The sequence below is a fragment of the Psittacula echo genome, assembly GCF_963264785.1.
Source record: "Psittacula echo genome assembly, chromosome: 4".
Classification (NCBI taxonomy): domain Eukaryota; kingdom Metazoa; phylum Chordata; class Aves; order Psittaciformes; family Psittacidae; genus Psittacula; species Psittacula echo.
The window spans coordinates 103,014,861-103,030,492 of NC_137738.1; the positions used below are offsets into that span (position 1 = coordinate 103,014,861).

General features: G+C 41.5%; 1 protein-coding gene across 1 annotated transcript in view; it reads right to left on the reverse strand.

Annotated features, from left to right (window-relative positions):
• Positions 1-12,969, reverse strand: part of CD2AP (CD2 associated protein) — an 87,509-nt gene extending 74,540 nt beyond the window's left edge. The window contains exon 1 of the mRNA XM_080614638.1: positions 12,863-12,969. Within this exon, the coding sequence (XP_080470764.1) occupies positions 12,863-12,866 (4 nt within the window). The 5' untranslated portion in view covers positions 12,867-12,969. The remainder of the gene's footprint in view (positions 1-12,862) is intronic.
• Between the last annotated feature and the right edge of the window lie 2,663 nt (positions 12,970-15,632).

A 15,632-nucleotide genomic window follows, 5' to 3' on the forward strand; every position in this document is an offset into this window, starting at 1 on the left:
TAGAACAATAATCCCTCCACATCAATAGCTTGCCTTAAAAAAAGGGAAAATAAAACCAAAAATAGCAATCTACCCATGAGACTGTCTAAAGGCAGGAACCTTGCTTCTGTTGGCACAGAAGTGGTCCATCTGAAAGCTGCCCTGGATCCACCTGTCATTTTTAGACTGGGCAAGTCAGCGGTGCATTCTCCAAGAAACGACTCACCACAAATTCTTAAAAAAATATCATGTCTAATTTTACAGCCCAGTAAGACTGGCTGAAATAATTAGGAAAATGAACAATTGAAAACCACGAACAATGTACACTTTTTCTCCCAAACTGTTTAAAGTATTGAGAAACTATTGCATTCTAACAGTAATCATCTCAAACACCAGCTTCTGGAGCTGGCTCCAGCACAATTAGTAAGATACTTTGTGAAGGAAATTAAACAGTGTAGCTGAAATCCTGCCCGGCAGTCTGCCCTGAAGCATTAGAGATGTCAGACAAGCATGCCTTATTTTCCTGCTTCAGGCTCCCATAATTGTTTAGCCTGCATTCAAGTGGTTACCACTGTGTATAGTAGAACATACACTTAAAAAATTACATATTTGTCAATTTTCCCCTCCCTAAAGCAAATCATCTCCTCTTAATTTTACAAAATACCCTCATAATTTTACTACTATATCCTGTAGATAAGTCATCATTACTAGCCAGCTGGGAAACAAAACATTTTAGTGATACATTCCCCACTGCAGATATATTAAACCAACTCTAGAAGCAGCATCTGATCAAGCTTTCACCAACATTATCAGAAATACTTGTCTCAAACTTAGTTGCAAAAAAATACAAAATATTATAATTATGGATTTGATTTACCCCTTGCTTTTAAGAGCAGGAATTGCCAGGCTCCTCCCTCACAGCAAAAGGCAACATGAAATAGGAAGAATTAGAGTAACATCTCTACCACATACAGGTATTTAGTACTACCTTGTAAAGACAGAAGAGGACAAAATGTTTTTTACCTGGGAAGTTATATTAAGAAGTAGCACAAAACATCACTTTCTGATTATCTCCTTCAGTCTGATTAGAGCTCACTGCAAGAAATCAGCCTGGAAATGAGAGGTAAGACCTGCAGGAAAGGTAGCAGAAGTCTTCACAAAGGTGAAACACTGCTATCAATTTAATAAGCAGAGAAAACCAGGAATCTTAGAGGGCACAGGGGGACATATTTAAAAAAAAACACACTACATTTTCTGAAGTCCTGCCTCAGACACTGCTCCATATATAGATTTACACCTCTTCCTCTCTTCCTTCCTTTAAGTTAATTTTATAACATCTATTTGGCAAAACAGTCAAGGTGAGTCACGAAACACCAAATTACAAAAGCTGCTAAACCAAAGCCATGCCAAAAAGCTCTGAAAAACAAAAAGACCATAGCTCATTCAGATTTAGTTCAAATCCAAAGCACCAAATAAGCAATAAAAGTACCACAGGGTCAACACCTATTCACAGGTTTTTCACTTAAAATCTCTAATAGACAATTAGCTTGAAGATGTTTGAAGCTGAAGACTCTGCAGCATATCTTAGTTAAAATTCTTTTTACAAAGTCACACCCAAAAGAACCCAAGCAAACAGACAACCAAACACCTGTATTTGAGTCAGATAAAAGTTTGCCTCCTTGAATATAGGACCTCATGATACTACAAAAGCTTCAACTCCTCCTGCAGATTTTTTTCAGGACTCTTCTAGCCAAAAATGACAGCATAGTCATAGCTCCAGGTTACGAATTCACAAGTAACAAAAACCAAGAAAGTCTCTGAAAGCTTTGGGTTTAAATCAAAAGAAAACTCCTTTCACTCTCATTAAAAAAAAAAAAAGGGGGGGGGGGAGGAGGAAGCTGGTTTGATAGATGGCTTACAATTTGGCACATATCTAATTCAGAATGACAATTAGTATTTCTGCAAACATGGCAAGAATCTGGCTTTGAAATACATTTATGGAAATTTAAAAGCATCACTGGGAGCATGCACAAAGTGTTCCCTTCATCTTTAAAAAGAGACATGATGCAATAGTCTGAATGGTCCCAGATTGGGATCTTGCAAAAACCACAGAATATGCTTAGCATTAAGAAAGAGACAAGTGTTTCTCTCCGACTTCATGCTGTCAGCACAGTTCATACAAATTATGGCATTAATAAATTTAATCTACTTTTTAGTGTGGACATTTTAGTCAATACAAAAATATTAATTGGTGATTGAAATGCATAGAGAAAAATCCTTATGCTGTGGATTTTTACAAAAGCCATTGAAATGGCAAATATTCAAGGGCACCCTACAATCTCATTCAGATAGTTTTAAAGGAGACAAAATAGCTTCATTAGCTCAATCATGTTGTAAAAGTTCAGAGATCAAGTCCTTTAAACATCCATTTGTAACTTGAATTTAGAAGGATTTAAGCATATTTTGATATGATGATTTAAACCAACATCACTTGCAGTACTTCAAATCACAATAAAACAAGGTCTGAAAGCGAAGACACTTTCTCTAGGTTACTTACTCCAAACTGGTCAGAGCAAGGCTAATCTCAGATTCAAATCAGCTCAATCAAGGCACTGTCTACCTTAAGTTTTGAAAGTCTTCAAAGGATGGGGATAAAACAGCCACCCTGGGCAACTTTCCTGCTACTCAACTCTCATAGTAATCTTTCCCCATTATATTCAATAGGAATTACCATTGTCCTAATTTGCAGCCACTGATTTATATTTTTTCACTGTGCCTCCAAGGAAAGTGTGTCTCTCTTCTCCAAGCTAAACTAACTCCTTGCTTACTGTATCTACCAGCCTCCTGACTACACTCAACTCACTGCTTTGTTGGCATGCCCTTTGCATTTAATGGGAGGGAGAAGCAAAACCAGACACTGTGTTTTAGAGACAGCCTTGTGAGTACCAGGTAGTTGGGAATACTCACTTCCTATGACCTGCTAGCTACTATTCTGCTTGTGCCACCTAGTAGACAGTGAGGTTGTTTTTTCCCAGATGCTGGATTATGCGTTTGTCTTCTTGAAATTGCAGGAGGTTCCTGTTGGCCCATTCCCCCAATAATACTGCAGCACATCAACCATTCCCTCCTCATTCACTGTGAGGTTTTTTTAGGTACTTGAACATAATATTGAGCACTTGAAGAAACCAGGCTCACATGAGCATCCATATCAGCCTATCCTCCTGCTTTGCTCCCAATAATTCTTCCTCTGTGCTCCCATTTGGTTGAGACATGCCAGAAGAGTAGCATCTCCAAAATAAAAGCTGTACTACTTTTTTTTGCAGAGTCAGCACTGAAACATCAAAATCGCAGTCCTCCCTGAGCAAAAGACTGGAGGACTGCCCCAACACTCTCACTCATTTAACCTGATGGCTGGCTAATCACCAAATACTCAGCTTGGAAAGAGCTATAGAATGTGCTATGTTTTGCAGAGCTAATTGATAGTAACACAGAACAATTGGTATTTGAAGAATTCAGGAAGGAAGCACAGGACTTATGAGGGGTTATGAAAAGCTGTCTGGGGTAAGGGATACCAATGGCTGCGATCAGAAGACAAAGTACCTGAACCTAAGTTCACAGAAAGCTAACCATCACCTCCACCATTCTAACACATTCACTTGAATTAGTAGTTTGGATTTCAGAAGCATGAAGGAAATTCATTTAACTGTCCCCAAATATTTCACAACTACCAGGCATAACGCTGGAGACCCAACTATCCACATAAAAAGTAAAATCAAGAGGAGAGGAAAATCAGCAATATAACCTCAGCTTTTTAAAAAACACAGGTCAGGATTTATCACTTCAATCACTGCTCAGAACTGCAAAAGCATGATACAGCAGGGCACAACAAGACCCAGCAGCTCTGTCTTGATAGGAAATCAGCACAATCGTCTTGCTGCATGGAGATGGCAGGCTGTGTCTTATTCTACTGACACCACATCTCACGTTTCATAAAGAGCTTTATTTCATCTGTTCTGCATCCAGCCTGAGGCTTCCTGTTACTACTTATCTATCAGGGCAGCTTTTCTTCTACTACCCTCACATCAGAAGCCATTTACATTACAATCCATATATATATATTTTATGATTCTCTCTCAATAAGGGTGCAGCATTAAGATTGAAAGAGCAAACTCTCTTCCCACAAAATGAGCATCTAGTAAGATGATGAATACATTGAAATTAAAGGAAGCTATTTTATGCACTCTCAATTGTGCTTTTACTTGCAAAGAACCATACTGTTAATTCACATAGAGCCCTATAACTCTTGCAGCTACAAGAAATGCCTTCAAGCTCTCTTCAATTTGCAAAGGGTTGCATCCAAGACTGTTTCCAATTTTCCTACTCCCAGGCACCACATCTTCATGTCTACAGACATACTCCCCTCAGCACTTCCGCTGCCCCCATTTCAGAATGGCATCTCATTTTACTGGGCTTCAGAACAGCACCAGCTCTGATAAACACAAAAAGAAGTGTTGCTTGGGACACTGAGGTTTTAAGCAAACAGCCCATGGCCCGCTCTTCAGATAGTCATCTGAAACTCTGCCAGTGCTCCCAGGCAGCTTACAAATCTAGCTAAATTTGTATGAAGTCTTGTACTAGAAACTCTGAATCAAAGAATATCCTTCACTTAACCACTTCAGAAACCAAACAGATGGGCTCTGCTTTTCAGGAATGGTTGCTTCAGTCATTTACAGAAAATAGAGTTTCTTATAGCAATTCCAATAGTCTGAGGATGAAGGAATGACCCTGTATGCTCTCTCCCTACTCATTCCCATACTACTGCCTCTTCCCTTGTGCTCACAGCTATGCTGCTCCAGGGTGTGCCTGTTTAGTTTGCTGCCAAATTAGCCAGCTGGTTCCCTTCCAGTTGGATTCAACTCTGGCCAGTGTCTTGAACTAGGTCATCCCATGGACACATAATCACTAAATCTGCCAAAAGGGAAGATTAAAGAACATAATGAAATGGGCATCATCCAGGGGACTGTCCATATCAAGAGATGATGGATCTAGCACTTCCCCTGGCAGTTTGTTTTAGTAGTTAATAACTTCCCCAACAGAAATATTTAGATATTAAGATGGTGCAAACAGCAATATAATTTACCTTATGTTTTAGGCAAGCGTATTCTAGTTAATCTTGCATTTATTGATTCATGACAGTACTAAGTAAGACAAACTCCATAAAAGCCTTCAAGTGATGGGAACATTAAAGTCCAGCCCAACTGCAGAAAATCAGGAAGGACAGAGGCGAGACTATTTTCTTTATAAAGGTATCATTATACCAATTAAAAAAAATAATTTAGAGGCACAGCTTAAAAAAGACACTTGGCTGGCTTAAAATGGATGGGGGAAAATGACAATGAGGTTTAAAAAAGCCTTTTAAAGATCAAAAACAAGAAAGCTGTGAAATAATCAGTTTGCTGGATCCTAAACACTTAGGGAGAGCAGTTAACAGACAGAAGAAACTTATAAAATCTCAGTTTGGATCTAATGCAAGGTAACTGCAGGCTAAAATGGAAAAGAAGCAGCACCCTCTATTCCCTGGCTCGTGAAATAAAGTCCACTCTCTTGCACAGGAGCTAATGGTTGTACAGATTAAGGTCATTCAGACTACTGACAAGGTGGCAAACCTGGTACAAGGGTTTCTTCCACACAAATCAGCTTGTCAGCTCTTACCATGGACTTACTACCCCTAGAGTCATGACAAACCAGGAAAAGGCACCACAAAGCTCTGGCACTTTTTGGCAGCAGCCAAAAGTTATGTCTGCTGAAGCACAATGTGAAACTGCACCACAGGATGACTACAGGAGAAGAGAGATTACATGCAAAGCAGCCTCAAAAATTCTATCATAACTAAAGATAGAAGTTCAGAGTTGAGTGATGCAATTCTCCTTGACTAGAGAGTGAAAACGTCATGAAACTAGCAGTTTCATTTCTTCAAGCAGCAAAGATGGAGACTTTTCTCCCCTTAGCCCCAAAGATGCATTAAATGGAAATTACTTGAACATTTTGAGAAGTTTGCTTATTATTCTGCTTTTGTACTTTCCTGAAATGAAGAAACAATGCAGCTTGGGGGAGGGTAGTGGGGGAGGATGAGTAAACTGGTTTGTTTCTTACAAACCCACAATTGAACTAAAGAGCTAAAATTGGAAGACAATTTCTATAAGGCAGAACTTTAAGACTGCTGCTAATGTGCTTTGGCTGACACCACCGTAAGCAGCATCCTCATCCTCTTCCTGCTTCCATTCACTCTTTTTGCAACCATGAGCTTAGCCTCAGTTTCTGGAGAGCGAGCCTGGCTAAAAACCAACCCAGTAAGACGGGAAAGTTTTGAAAGATTCAGTTTGTAGAAGCAAAGGAAGAGCACAATACTCACTAGCCAGAGGTGAAGGATGAGACTTTATTTCCTCACCAGCTTAAATAGATCAAGCTACATATACAGTCAAAAACACCTAAGACTGACCACTTAGTAATTTTATCCAAGAGGTAGAAACTGATGACTTAAGAGTCTTCTTTAAATGGTAAGTTAGGAAAGTTTCCAGGAACTTAGGCAAAACTGCTTTCCTTAAAACAAAAATGAAAACCATTAATAAGTTCAGTCTACAAAAATCTACTCACAGCAGCCAACACTCAGCTGCTAATGAAGAAAAAACAAAAAACCCAAATTAGATTACTTAGTACTGCTTAACTCAAAACCACTCACATATTCATCCGTTGTCAAAAAGTATCATGTTCATGGTTGTTTAGGTACTATTAAGAAAAGAGATTAAGTCATTTAAATAATTTAAAATAATACTTTATCTGGTTGAAGCAATAAAAATGATAAAATTACTTTTGAGTTTCTTTCACAATAATGTCAAATTTAAAAATCAAAGTTTATAATCACAGAGCTCTTCAGCACTCAGGCACACAAGCAGACAAAGCTCTGCTTCCTTCTCCAGAGATCAGTGGAGAGCTCCAACTGCAACCCATCACAAGTCAGCACTGTCCACATTGCTGAAATGGTTCATTCTTGTTTAATAATTCAAAATTTTAGATTCTAATGTTTTCCACTGACAGAAATCCTGCCTAATACCTTGAGCATGTTATAGGCGATGTATATTCCTTTAAGAAAAGTTAACTTTATATGCTAAATGACCTCATATTATATTCTCTCCAGTATAAATCACCCCGAAAGGGGAAAGATTTAACTCATCTGGCAGACAGACACATACTATGACTTCTCCTACAGCCCGATTTAGGACTGTGGTAGCGGCAAGTCTTAAATTTCTTAGGAAATGCAGATACACTGTTCAAAACTATCTACAGTGCTTTGTTTTCTTCATTCAAGATTTCTGAAAAAGCAACATTTCATACTGATTTTATATGAAGAGAGTCAATTCTGCATACAGCTAAAGCAATAAAACATAAACCCACCTAAAAAGACTTGCTGTCATTAGTAAAAGGAAGTAAACAGCTGTGCTGATGCCACAGCATTATTCAAACAAATTGAAGTTTACTCTAAGAATCATAGAATAACTTAGGTAGAGAGGAACATACAGAGGACATCTAGGTGAACATCCTTCTCAAAGCAAAGCTACCATCAAAATTAAATCTTTGGTATGCTTTTATATAACATAGCAAGGGAACACTCTAGAAAAGAGGTGACTGAACAGGTAGTTTCAGGTTCAGTCCTGCTAACAGCCACTGCAACAGGACAGCCAAGGGCGATGTACAAACAGGGTTACACTCACACCATCATGGCAACAAAGTTATGTAAAATTATTTCTCATCACTGCATGTTCAAGACAATAACGGACAGCAAGATATAGGTGTTCTTTTCACAGCAAGCAGGGCACATCCTAGATACTTAGTAAATTCACAATTCAGAATAGAATCTAAGAACCTAACTCACTTCAAGCACCTTCATGGCTGCTCTTTCTTAACAAATAACTGTTAAGAAACTGGGTTAGGGAAATACCAGACAAGCAATCATATGTGACGGCATCTCCAAGGAAGCAACATAGATGGTAAGAATAGAGCAATGACAACCAGACCTGGACAGATCAGGAAGCTGCCTCACTTAACCCCGGACAGTTCAGTGCTCTGGACCACACATTTCCTGTGTTTATGCAACAAAAACCCACTAAGAGAAAAAAAAAAAAAAAAAAAAAAAAACCAAAAACAAAAACAACAACAAAAAAAAAACACTAACACAGGCAGAGCACAGAATGCCAGTGAAGGTGAAAAGATTTCAAAGACCCTTCCTAGCTGAAACAGAAACTCTAAGAACTGTTAGGACAACAAAGGAAGTTAAGACAGCAAATTAAATTATGCCCCTGCATAGTGTTGAGTCTTGAATAACATGCAGAGTCCTGAACAATTCTCCACAACAAAAGGAAAGTGCTGAAAAAATTAAGATAACCACCCAGTAAAAAGTGACCAGCATTCAGAATGGCTGGCACAGGAGGAACATAAATGAAGAACAGAGTCTTTCAGTTTGAAGTCACCAATCATCCATCATTTCTCAATAAGCAAAGGAGCTGGGTAGAACAAGCAGTAGCTTTTGGGAAAAAAGCTCATGATGGAAAGACGTATATATTCCACACACACACACACACCCCCACACACCCCATTCATGCTAAACAGGCTCTCACTACCACAGGTAGTTGTGGAGTGTGAGAGCGATGTTTTTCTTTGTCCTCCTTTGTACAACTCTTTAATGGTCCATACCCATCCATAAACAGGTTCAGTGAAGCTATAAACACCTTTGAGCAAGTCCATTAATTATTCATTGCCAGACCATGGTTTTTAATTTTACATACAAAATCAGAACTTTCCATGATGGACTTGCTTTCCATATCATTCTCCTCCCTACCTGCCTCACAAACAGGACTCTCAGCCCAGCAGCTCTTACATTCTTGGAAAAAATGGAAAAGACCAGAGCTGCACTGACAGAATCACTCCACCTTTTCATGGGATTTCTCCTCTACCTTGACCCAAACCCAGTATCCATCAATTCCTCCCAGTTATTGTAATTTCGTTTCCCAGCAGCTTAGGCATCTCTTCTCCAGAAGTCAACGTTCCATCAGCTCTTCCCTTAGCATTTTGTCTAGAACTGAAAAAAATGATAAGAAAGCACTTTGCTCAACATTGCCTGAACAAGAACAGTTGGCATGTCAGCATTAGGCTCATCAAGTACCCTAGTGCAGAAGGGTTGCAGTAACTTCTACTTCTGATAAGTAATTTTTTATTTTTTTTTTTATCAATATACATCACATCTTACCTATTTCTTGATAAAAACAGCAGTGGAAGGACCCTTCATCTATCCTATCCCATTTGTTTGGGAATGTTTGGAGTGGATATATTGTTTTGGGGCATTGTGGGTTTGTTTCAGTTTTGTTGTTGTTATTTTTATTTTTTAAATCAACAAACCCCAAAGTAACATTTTAACTGCATTTGTAACACTCCGTGTGGAAACTGAAACAATGTGTCACTATCTCTGTAACAACATGTTAAAAGTATCCAGTCTGCTTCTGAAAACATTGTAGACTTCTACTGTCAAAATGAAGCTAAAGAAAGGAAAAAGATTCACACAAACTTTACAATGAACTTACTAAACAGCTTCTATAGACCTAATATATTTACATATATTTACACTCATTCTGTTAGCAATGAAGAAACGTGTGGCTTCTTAAAAGTATTCCGAAGTTATCACATTTTCTAAAGATAAAAAGAAGCAAATTCAAACTCATGGAAACCACAAATCAAAGCTTGCACGACTTTTTGGAAATTAAGAAAAAGGGGGAAGGGGAGCAGGAAATGCATATAGCTAAGAAGATACTCTCAGAAGCCTGGTAGATTTCAGTGTACTAATGTGGAAATTTATCAGCTGTTGCTGGGATATTTCATTCTTAGTTGTGAAGCCATACAAAAAACTAGTTGAACACTGCAAATTTAGCTCAACCTTCCTGTTAACATGCAAGTTGTTTAGTCAAACCATTTCTCAAGTATAATTAGGAAAATTAGCTGCTATTGAGCCATAAAAGTAAACCAGACATTACAAAGAACCAACACAGGGAACTCTACCTCCTCTAATTGGATATCAACCCCCAAGGCAGCAAAAAGATATTTCAGTCAAATAGTTTTTCCAGAACAACAGAATATTCTTTTCCTTCAATTAATCCATTATTCAATACGATTATGATTTTTCAATGTAGAGCCATTTACTGAATCCACATTATTAATATAGTACAGAATGAAAGAATTAAAATGACTGAGCTTAAGCATGTAACTGAGCATTACTAGTACCTTTATACTGTCTAGTGTTTGTCACCTCCAATATCTTCATCACCCTTTAAGCACCTGAATGACAAGTGCACTTCCAGCATTAATTTCCAGCTACTACAAGAACATAAAAGAACCCACTCCAATGCATTTTGTATTTCTGCCTTTCCCCTTTTGGTTCCTCCAGAGTTATATTGCTCTGTTCTTACTTCTCTGTAGATCTCAGAAGCCCTTGAGTTTGCCAGATACCTTAACAGCCTCCCGAGCAACCTCTTACATGTAGAATCTATTCCATGAGCTGACAGTAAAGACAAAAAATCTCTTATCAAGACTGGCTCTACCACAATGTCAATAAGAATTAAATAACAACTTCTCAAGGTAAATGTGAGGCCATCACTAAATATAGTGAGCGCAGTGTGAGCTAAACTTTGCTCTTTTTCCACTTTTTATTTTCAGAGCTGTTTTACTGTACATTCCTCCCCCCTTTCAATCACAAGACAGTAATGCTTAAGATCTGAATAAAGGATGAAACCTTCATAGAAAATCTATTTCAAAGGCTCTGGTATCATTCTGCAATTGTTCATAGAGGTTTGCCAGCGCTCTGGCAGAAGCAGTTCTGTAACTGCACATGCACACAAATTGTCATGGTATTAACCACCCATGCAATAACAATATTTGACACAGAGTGCATGCACCCACTTAATTCACTTACCTCTGGAGCAGTATTAACATGCTCACTACTGTGGTCAGAAGAGAAAGAGAAAGAAGCCACTCTTAAGGACAGGAAATGTAAGGAAAAAAATACATAAAATAAAGTAATATAGCAATCATTAGTTGTAAACAGGATTTGGTCATTTATTGACAGTCTTATACTGTATTCCTAACTGTTTACTAATAATTTGAATAACTCAGATATATCATATGTAAATCCTCAGGTATTTCACATTTCAGCATTACAGGCTCTGAGTTCAAAATGTTTAATTAGCACATTAAACCTTTACACTTTCAGAACTACCATCACAGGGCACCACAGTGATCTGGATAGACACTTCTTCCTCACAAGTGAGAGAATGCAGCCCCCAGACAAAGAAACTGTAATTCTTACCTATTCAGAACAGCCACAAGCACCATAAAAAAGTGAAGGGTTTAGCTTGGTTTGTATCAGAACCTAAACCATCGATTTCTCTTTATATTTTCAGATTTCATTTTAACTGTGCTTTGTCCATGTAAGACAACTTTCAGTGAAATGAAGACATGTATTTATAACCAGGAAGAGTGTTTAGCCCTTCACTTAAGAGATAGCTTGATCTGCACACCACGCACTCCTTCCCTTCTTAGGCCAAGAGGGAGGAAGCAAAGCTATCTGAAACCCAGGGATCCTTCCATTTAAAAAGCTTAAATCACACCCAAATGTGGCAATTTGCACACAGCAGCATCAGCACACACACACCCCAGCACAATATACAAAACATCACACGTTCTTGCACACACCCCTCCAGAAATACAGGACAGCAGAGCAAAGGATGCAATACAAGTGAGATAAGAGGCAGACAAAATGGTCAGTGGACCTTTTTGGACCACAGTGGGGGAACTCTGTGTAAGGAAAGAGTGGTGTTTGAGTCACTGTTTCATACTTCCCTACGCAGACTCTCTTACATTAAAAATCAGACCCGGCACAACTGACTGTTTCAAGTGTAAACCCGAACTGGCACATTATCATAAAAATCACAGAACGGTTTGAGTTGGAAGGGACCTTAAAGCTCATCTGGTTCCAACCCCCCTGCACGTGCAGGGACACCTTCCACTAGACCAGGTTGCTCAAAGCCCTGTTCACAGGAATACTTTGAGTCACTGTACGCTTGCTTTTAAGCCAACAACTTGGTGGAGAAACGCATGAAGATGCAGCCCAAACAAGCTGGGTAATAAAAAGGGCAAAAAGGCTGACTTCCATCAGAAAAACTTTTACCCCTCATCAAGCCACTCCAATCAAGCTCCCTTCAACCAGCACAGTATCAGTACTCACTACGCGTCTGGAAGCCGCGTTCTGCCCACCGAAAACCACATAACTTCCGGCGCTGCACCCCACCGCCTCCCGCCCCGGGTCCCCGCCGCAGTCCCCAGGTCAGGCCGGGCGATGGCCTCGGCCTCTCCCAGCCCCGCCGAGGAGCCAGTGTTCACCCAGGCACCTGCGGGCACCTGCCACCGCCCGCCGCCACTCCTACAGCCCCACCAGCGGCCGCCGCCACTCCTACAGCCCCACCAGCGGCCGCCGCCACTCCTACAGCCCCACCAGCGGCCGCCGCCACTCCTACAGCCCCACCAGCGGCCGCCGCCACTCCTACAGCCCCACCAGCGGCCGCCGCCACTCCTACAGCCCCACCAGCGGCCGCCGCCTCCTACCACAGCACCGGGTACCAGCCACGCTCCTGCCCTAGGGTCTGCCCGAAGCGGTGCTCCCAGGCACCGCAGGTCCGCGCTTTCCCCTCAGACAAAGGGCAGCGGAGGTGGCTCCGGGGAAGCGGGGACCCATCTCAGCGCTACGGTAGCCCTTCCTCACTGCACTCACCCATACTGCACTCACCCATGCTGCGCCCACCCGGGCTCGGCGAAGCGACCCCGGGTCCCGCCGAAGCGCTCAAGCTGGGCACGGCAGCTCCATCTGTGCCGCTTCGGACCCGAAGAGAACTACTCCGAACTGCCGACAGCCCAGAACAGAACCTGCCACACAACCGCCCGCCACTCCCCGCCACCACCGAGCCTCGCCTCAAGCGAGCTCCGGCACCGGCAGCCCCGCCCACCGCGGAGGTCGCCAAATCCCGCGAGAGCAGAGCGCCACCGCCTCCACGCCGTGCCGCCGTTGCCAGGCGGGATGACGTCACCGCCAGCTCACCGCTCCGCTGCGGGTGAGGTGCCCACTGCAGTAGGTTGGCGCGTGAGGTCGTTCCTGTTCAGGTCCTCCTGAGGGGTCACCCTGCCTTAGAGCGGCCATGCCCTTCCCTCATGGGGTGTCCACAGCTCGCGCACCCCCAGCTCCGCTTCGGCAGAGCCCCGGCCTGCCCCGCCCAGCAGGCAGCTTCTCCAGTAGCCTCCTGGCTGTGTCCCGTACCCGAAAACACCGGCCCTGGGGTCGTTCCGGAGGGTCCCTTTGGACAGTGAAGACTTGGGGATGAGGCCGTTATGGTGGAAGGATCAGGCTCTGCTGCCTGGCCCCGGGAAAGTGGCAGGGTGCTTGGAGGGAGGCCCGGGGAGGGAAGCGGATACGTTCCCCTGGCCGTCGAGGATAATAACCTCCTGTGGGCTTGTGCATTGCTCTTGGAGAGTTTGTAAGACAAAAGTATTTGGTTGGTTGCTTGCTTGTTTTTACTTGAGAAAAGAGGAAAGTGTACAAAGCTATTTCAGGCTGCCATTGGTTAGGGTTTTGTGGGAAACGAGAATGAGTGGAAACGACTACTTAGAGCTAAACTGATTTAAAGACAAAACAGTGACCCCGAGGCCAAAAGGACAAGTAAACATGGTCTGGGTTTGATGAAAATCAGGGAGTGTAATGCAGCAGGCCTTTCTGAAATGAAAATACTCTGCCTTCCCTGCTGCAGACATCCTTTTATGAGTGGTTCAAAATGAGCCATTGCAGCCAAGCTCAGGACAAAATTAGCCTAAAAAGAATGTCAAGTATTTCCAGGAGTCAGCTTTTAGTTAGCATCTTTCTCATGGCATATAAACAGAAAATGAGTCAGACAATGAGTACTGAAGACAAAATGTGAAGTCTGAGGGAGTAAACAAGCATATAATACGTTGTATATTTTATAGTATGATATTTTTTCTCCACTGTACTTTGAGGCAGACTTTGCTTCCATATTTTCATACAGCAGAACTGTACTAGTAGTACTCAGAATTTCCTTGGTGCAGGTATAGTGTTTAACACTGATAAATGGCCCCATGATACTGCCCTTAAAAGGAGAATTTATTAAAAATACTACCTCCCTGCAGCCCCAGATTTACAACAGTTAATAGCAAGGGGAGATTTGGGACAGAAAGGGAACATCCTTGGGGTCTGAAGTCACTCCCAACAAAAGAATTATCCTCATCTGTCTTCCCTATATTTTTTTCCACTTCCTCTGAAGAGCTACATGCTGGAAAAAAGGATAAAGGATGAGAGGAATTATAAATTTGACCTTATGCAGCAAATTATATCCTTTTAAATCCTGCCACAAGGCTAAGTATGCATGCAAAAGAGGTGAGAAATAAAATATTCATGGTGTACACCTTTACAGAGAGTTGAACGAGCATCAAGTAGCCTTCTTTCAGGAAACTGGTCTGGACTAGGGCAAAAGCTAATTTCAGAGCACATTAGTTAAGTTTACAAAATGTTTATTTGAGCATCATTGCTACCATAAAGCTGCCTCTGCTCTCTTCTTCAATCTGAAACATGCTGGAGAGCAAAGCACTGGTTCTCAGTTCCTATGCTGAGGACTAATAAGACACTGGTGCTCTCAAATTCTCTTTTTTATTTTTACATGTCTTGCTGACTGTGGCCAGGGCTGACTCAAAGCTTCTCAGCAGTCTGAGTACAAAACCTGAATAGTTATTTATAGCCCATCTGCTGTGGTGATAGTGCACCAGCATATAGCCAGTCCCCTGCTTTAGCCTTCATCTTTGTTTCAGTACCAGCGAGGCAGAAATGGGATTGTTCCTGAGGGAGCCCAAAAGTGCTTTTGTCTCTGGATGACTGGCTGCAGTGCTGCTGTCTGCAGCCCTGTACGATTTTCTGGTTTGCCTATGTCTTCTTCAGGGCTTTGGTCCAAGAGTTATGTCGTGCTGAATGGCTGTATATCTCAGAGCAGCACAGGGATGTGTTTTAGCATTCTTGTACTAGTTGACCATTATAATACCTATAAAGAAAATATGTCTGGGCTAGGCTATTAAATATTAACTTATGGCTCAACCGTTTAGCCATGCGACTGCTTTGTTTCTTTTCCATATGCTATATGTCTGATGTCATGTGCTAAATGCTTATTTACCAGTCATTACCTTCTGAATCACCTGCAATGAGTTCCTTCTTCGCTTTCCCCTTTAGTAAAAGCTGAAAACATTTATTTAGCCATTTTCACTTGAATGTTATGCAATAATTGGTGTTCATGTGGTGCTTTGAAAACATAACCTAGCTGTTATACTGATAGGGATACAGGGAAGTCCAGATCTTGCTTTTTATTCAGTTGTATCTTTCAATTCAAGCAGAGTGTAGAGCATCAATACTCTGACTCTCTAGAATTATAAGGAAGAGATTCTTCCCTGTGAGGGTGGTGAGGCACTGGCACAGGTTACCCAGAGAAGCTGTGACTGCCCCATCCCTG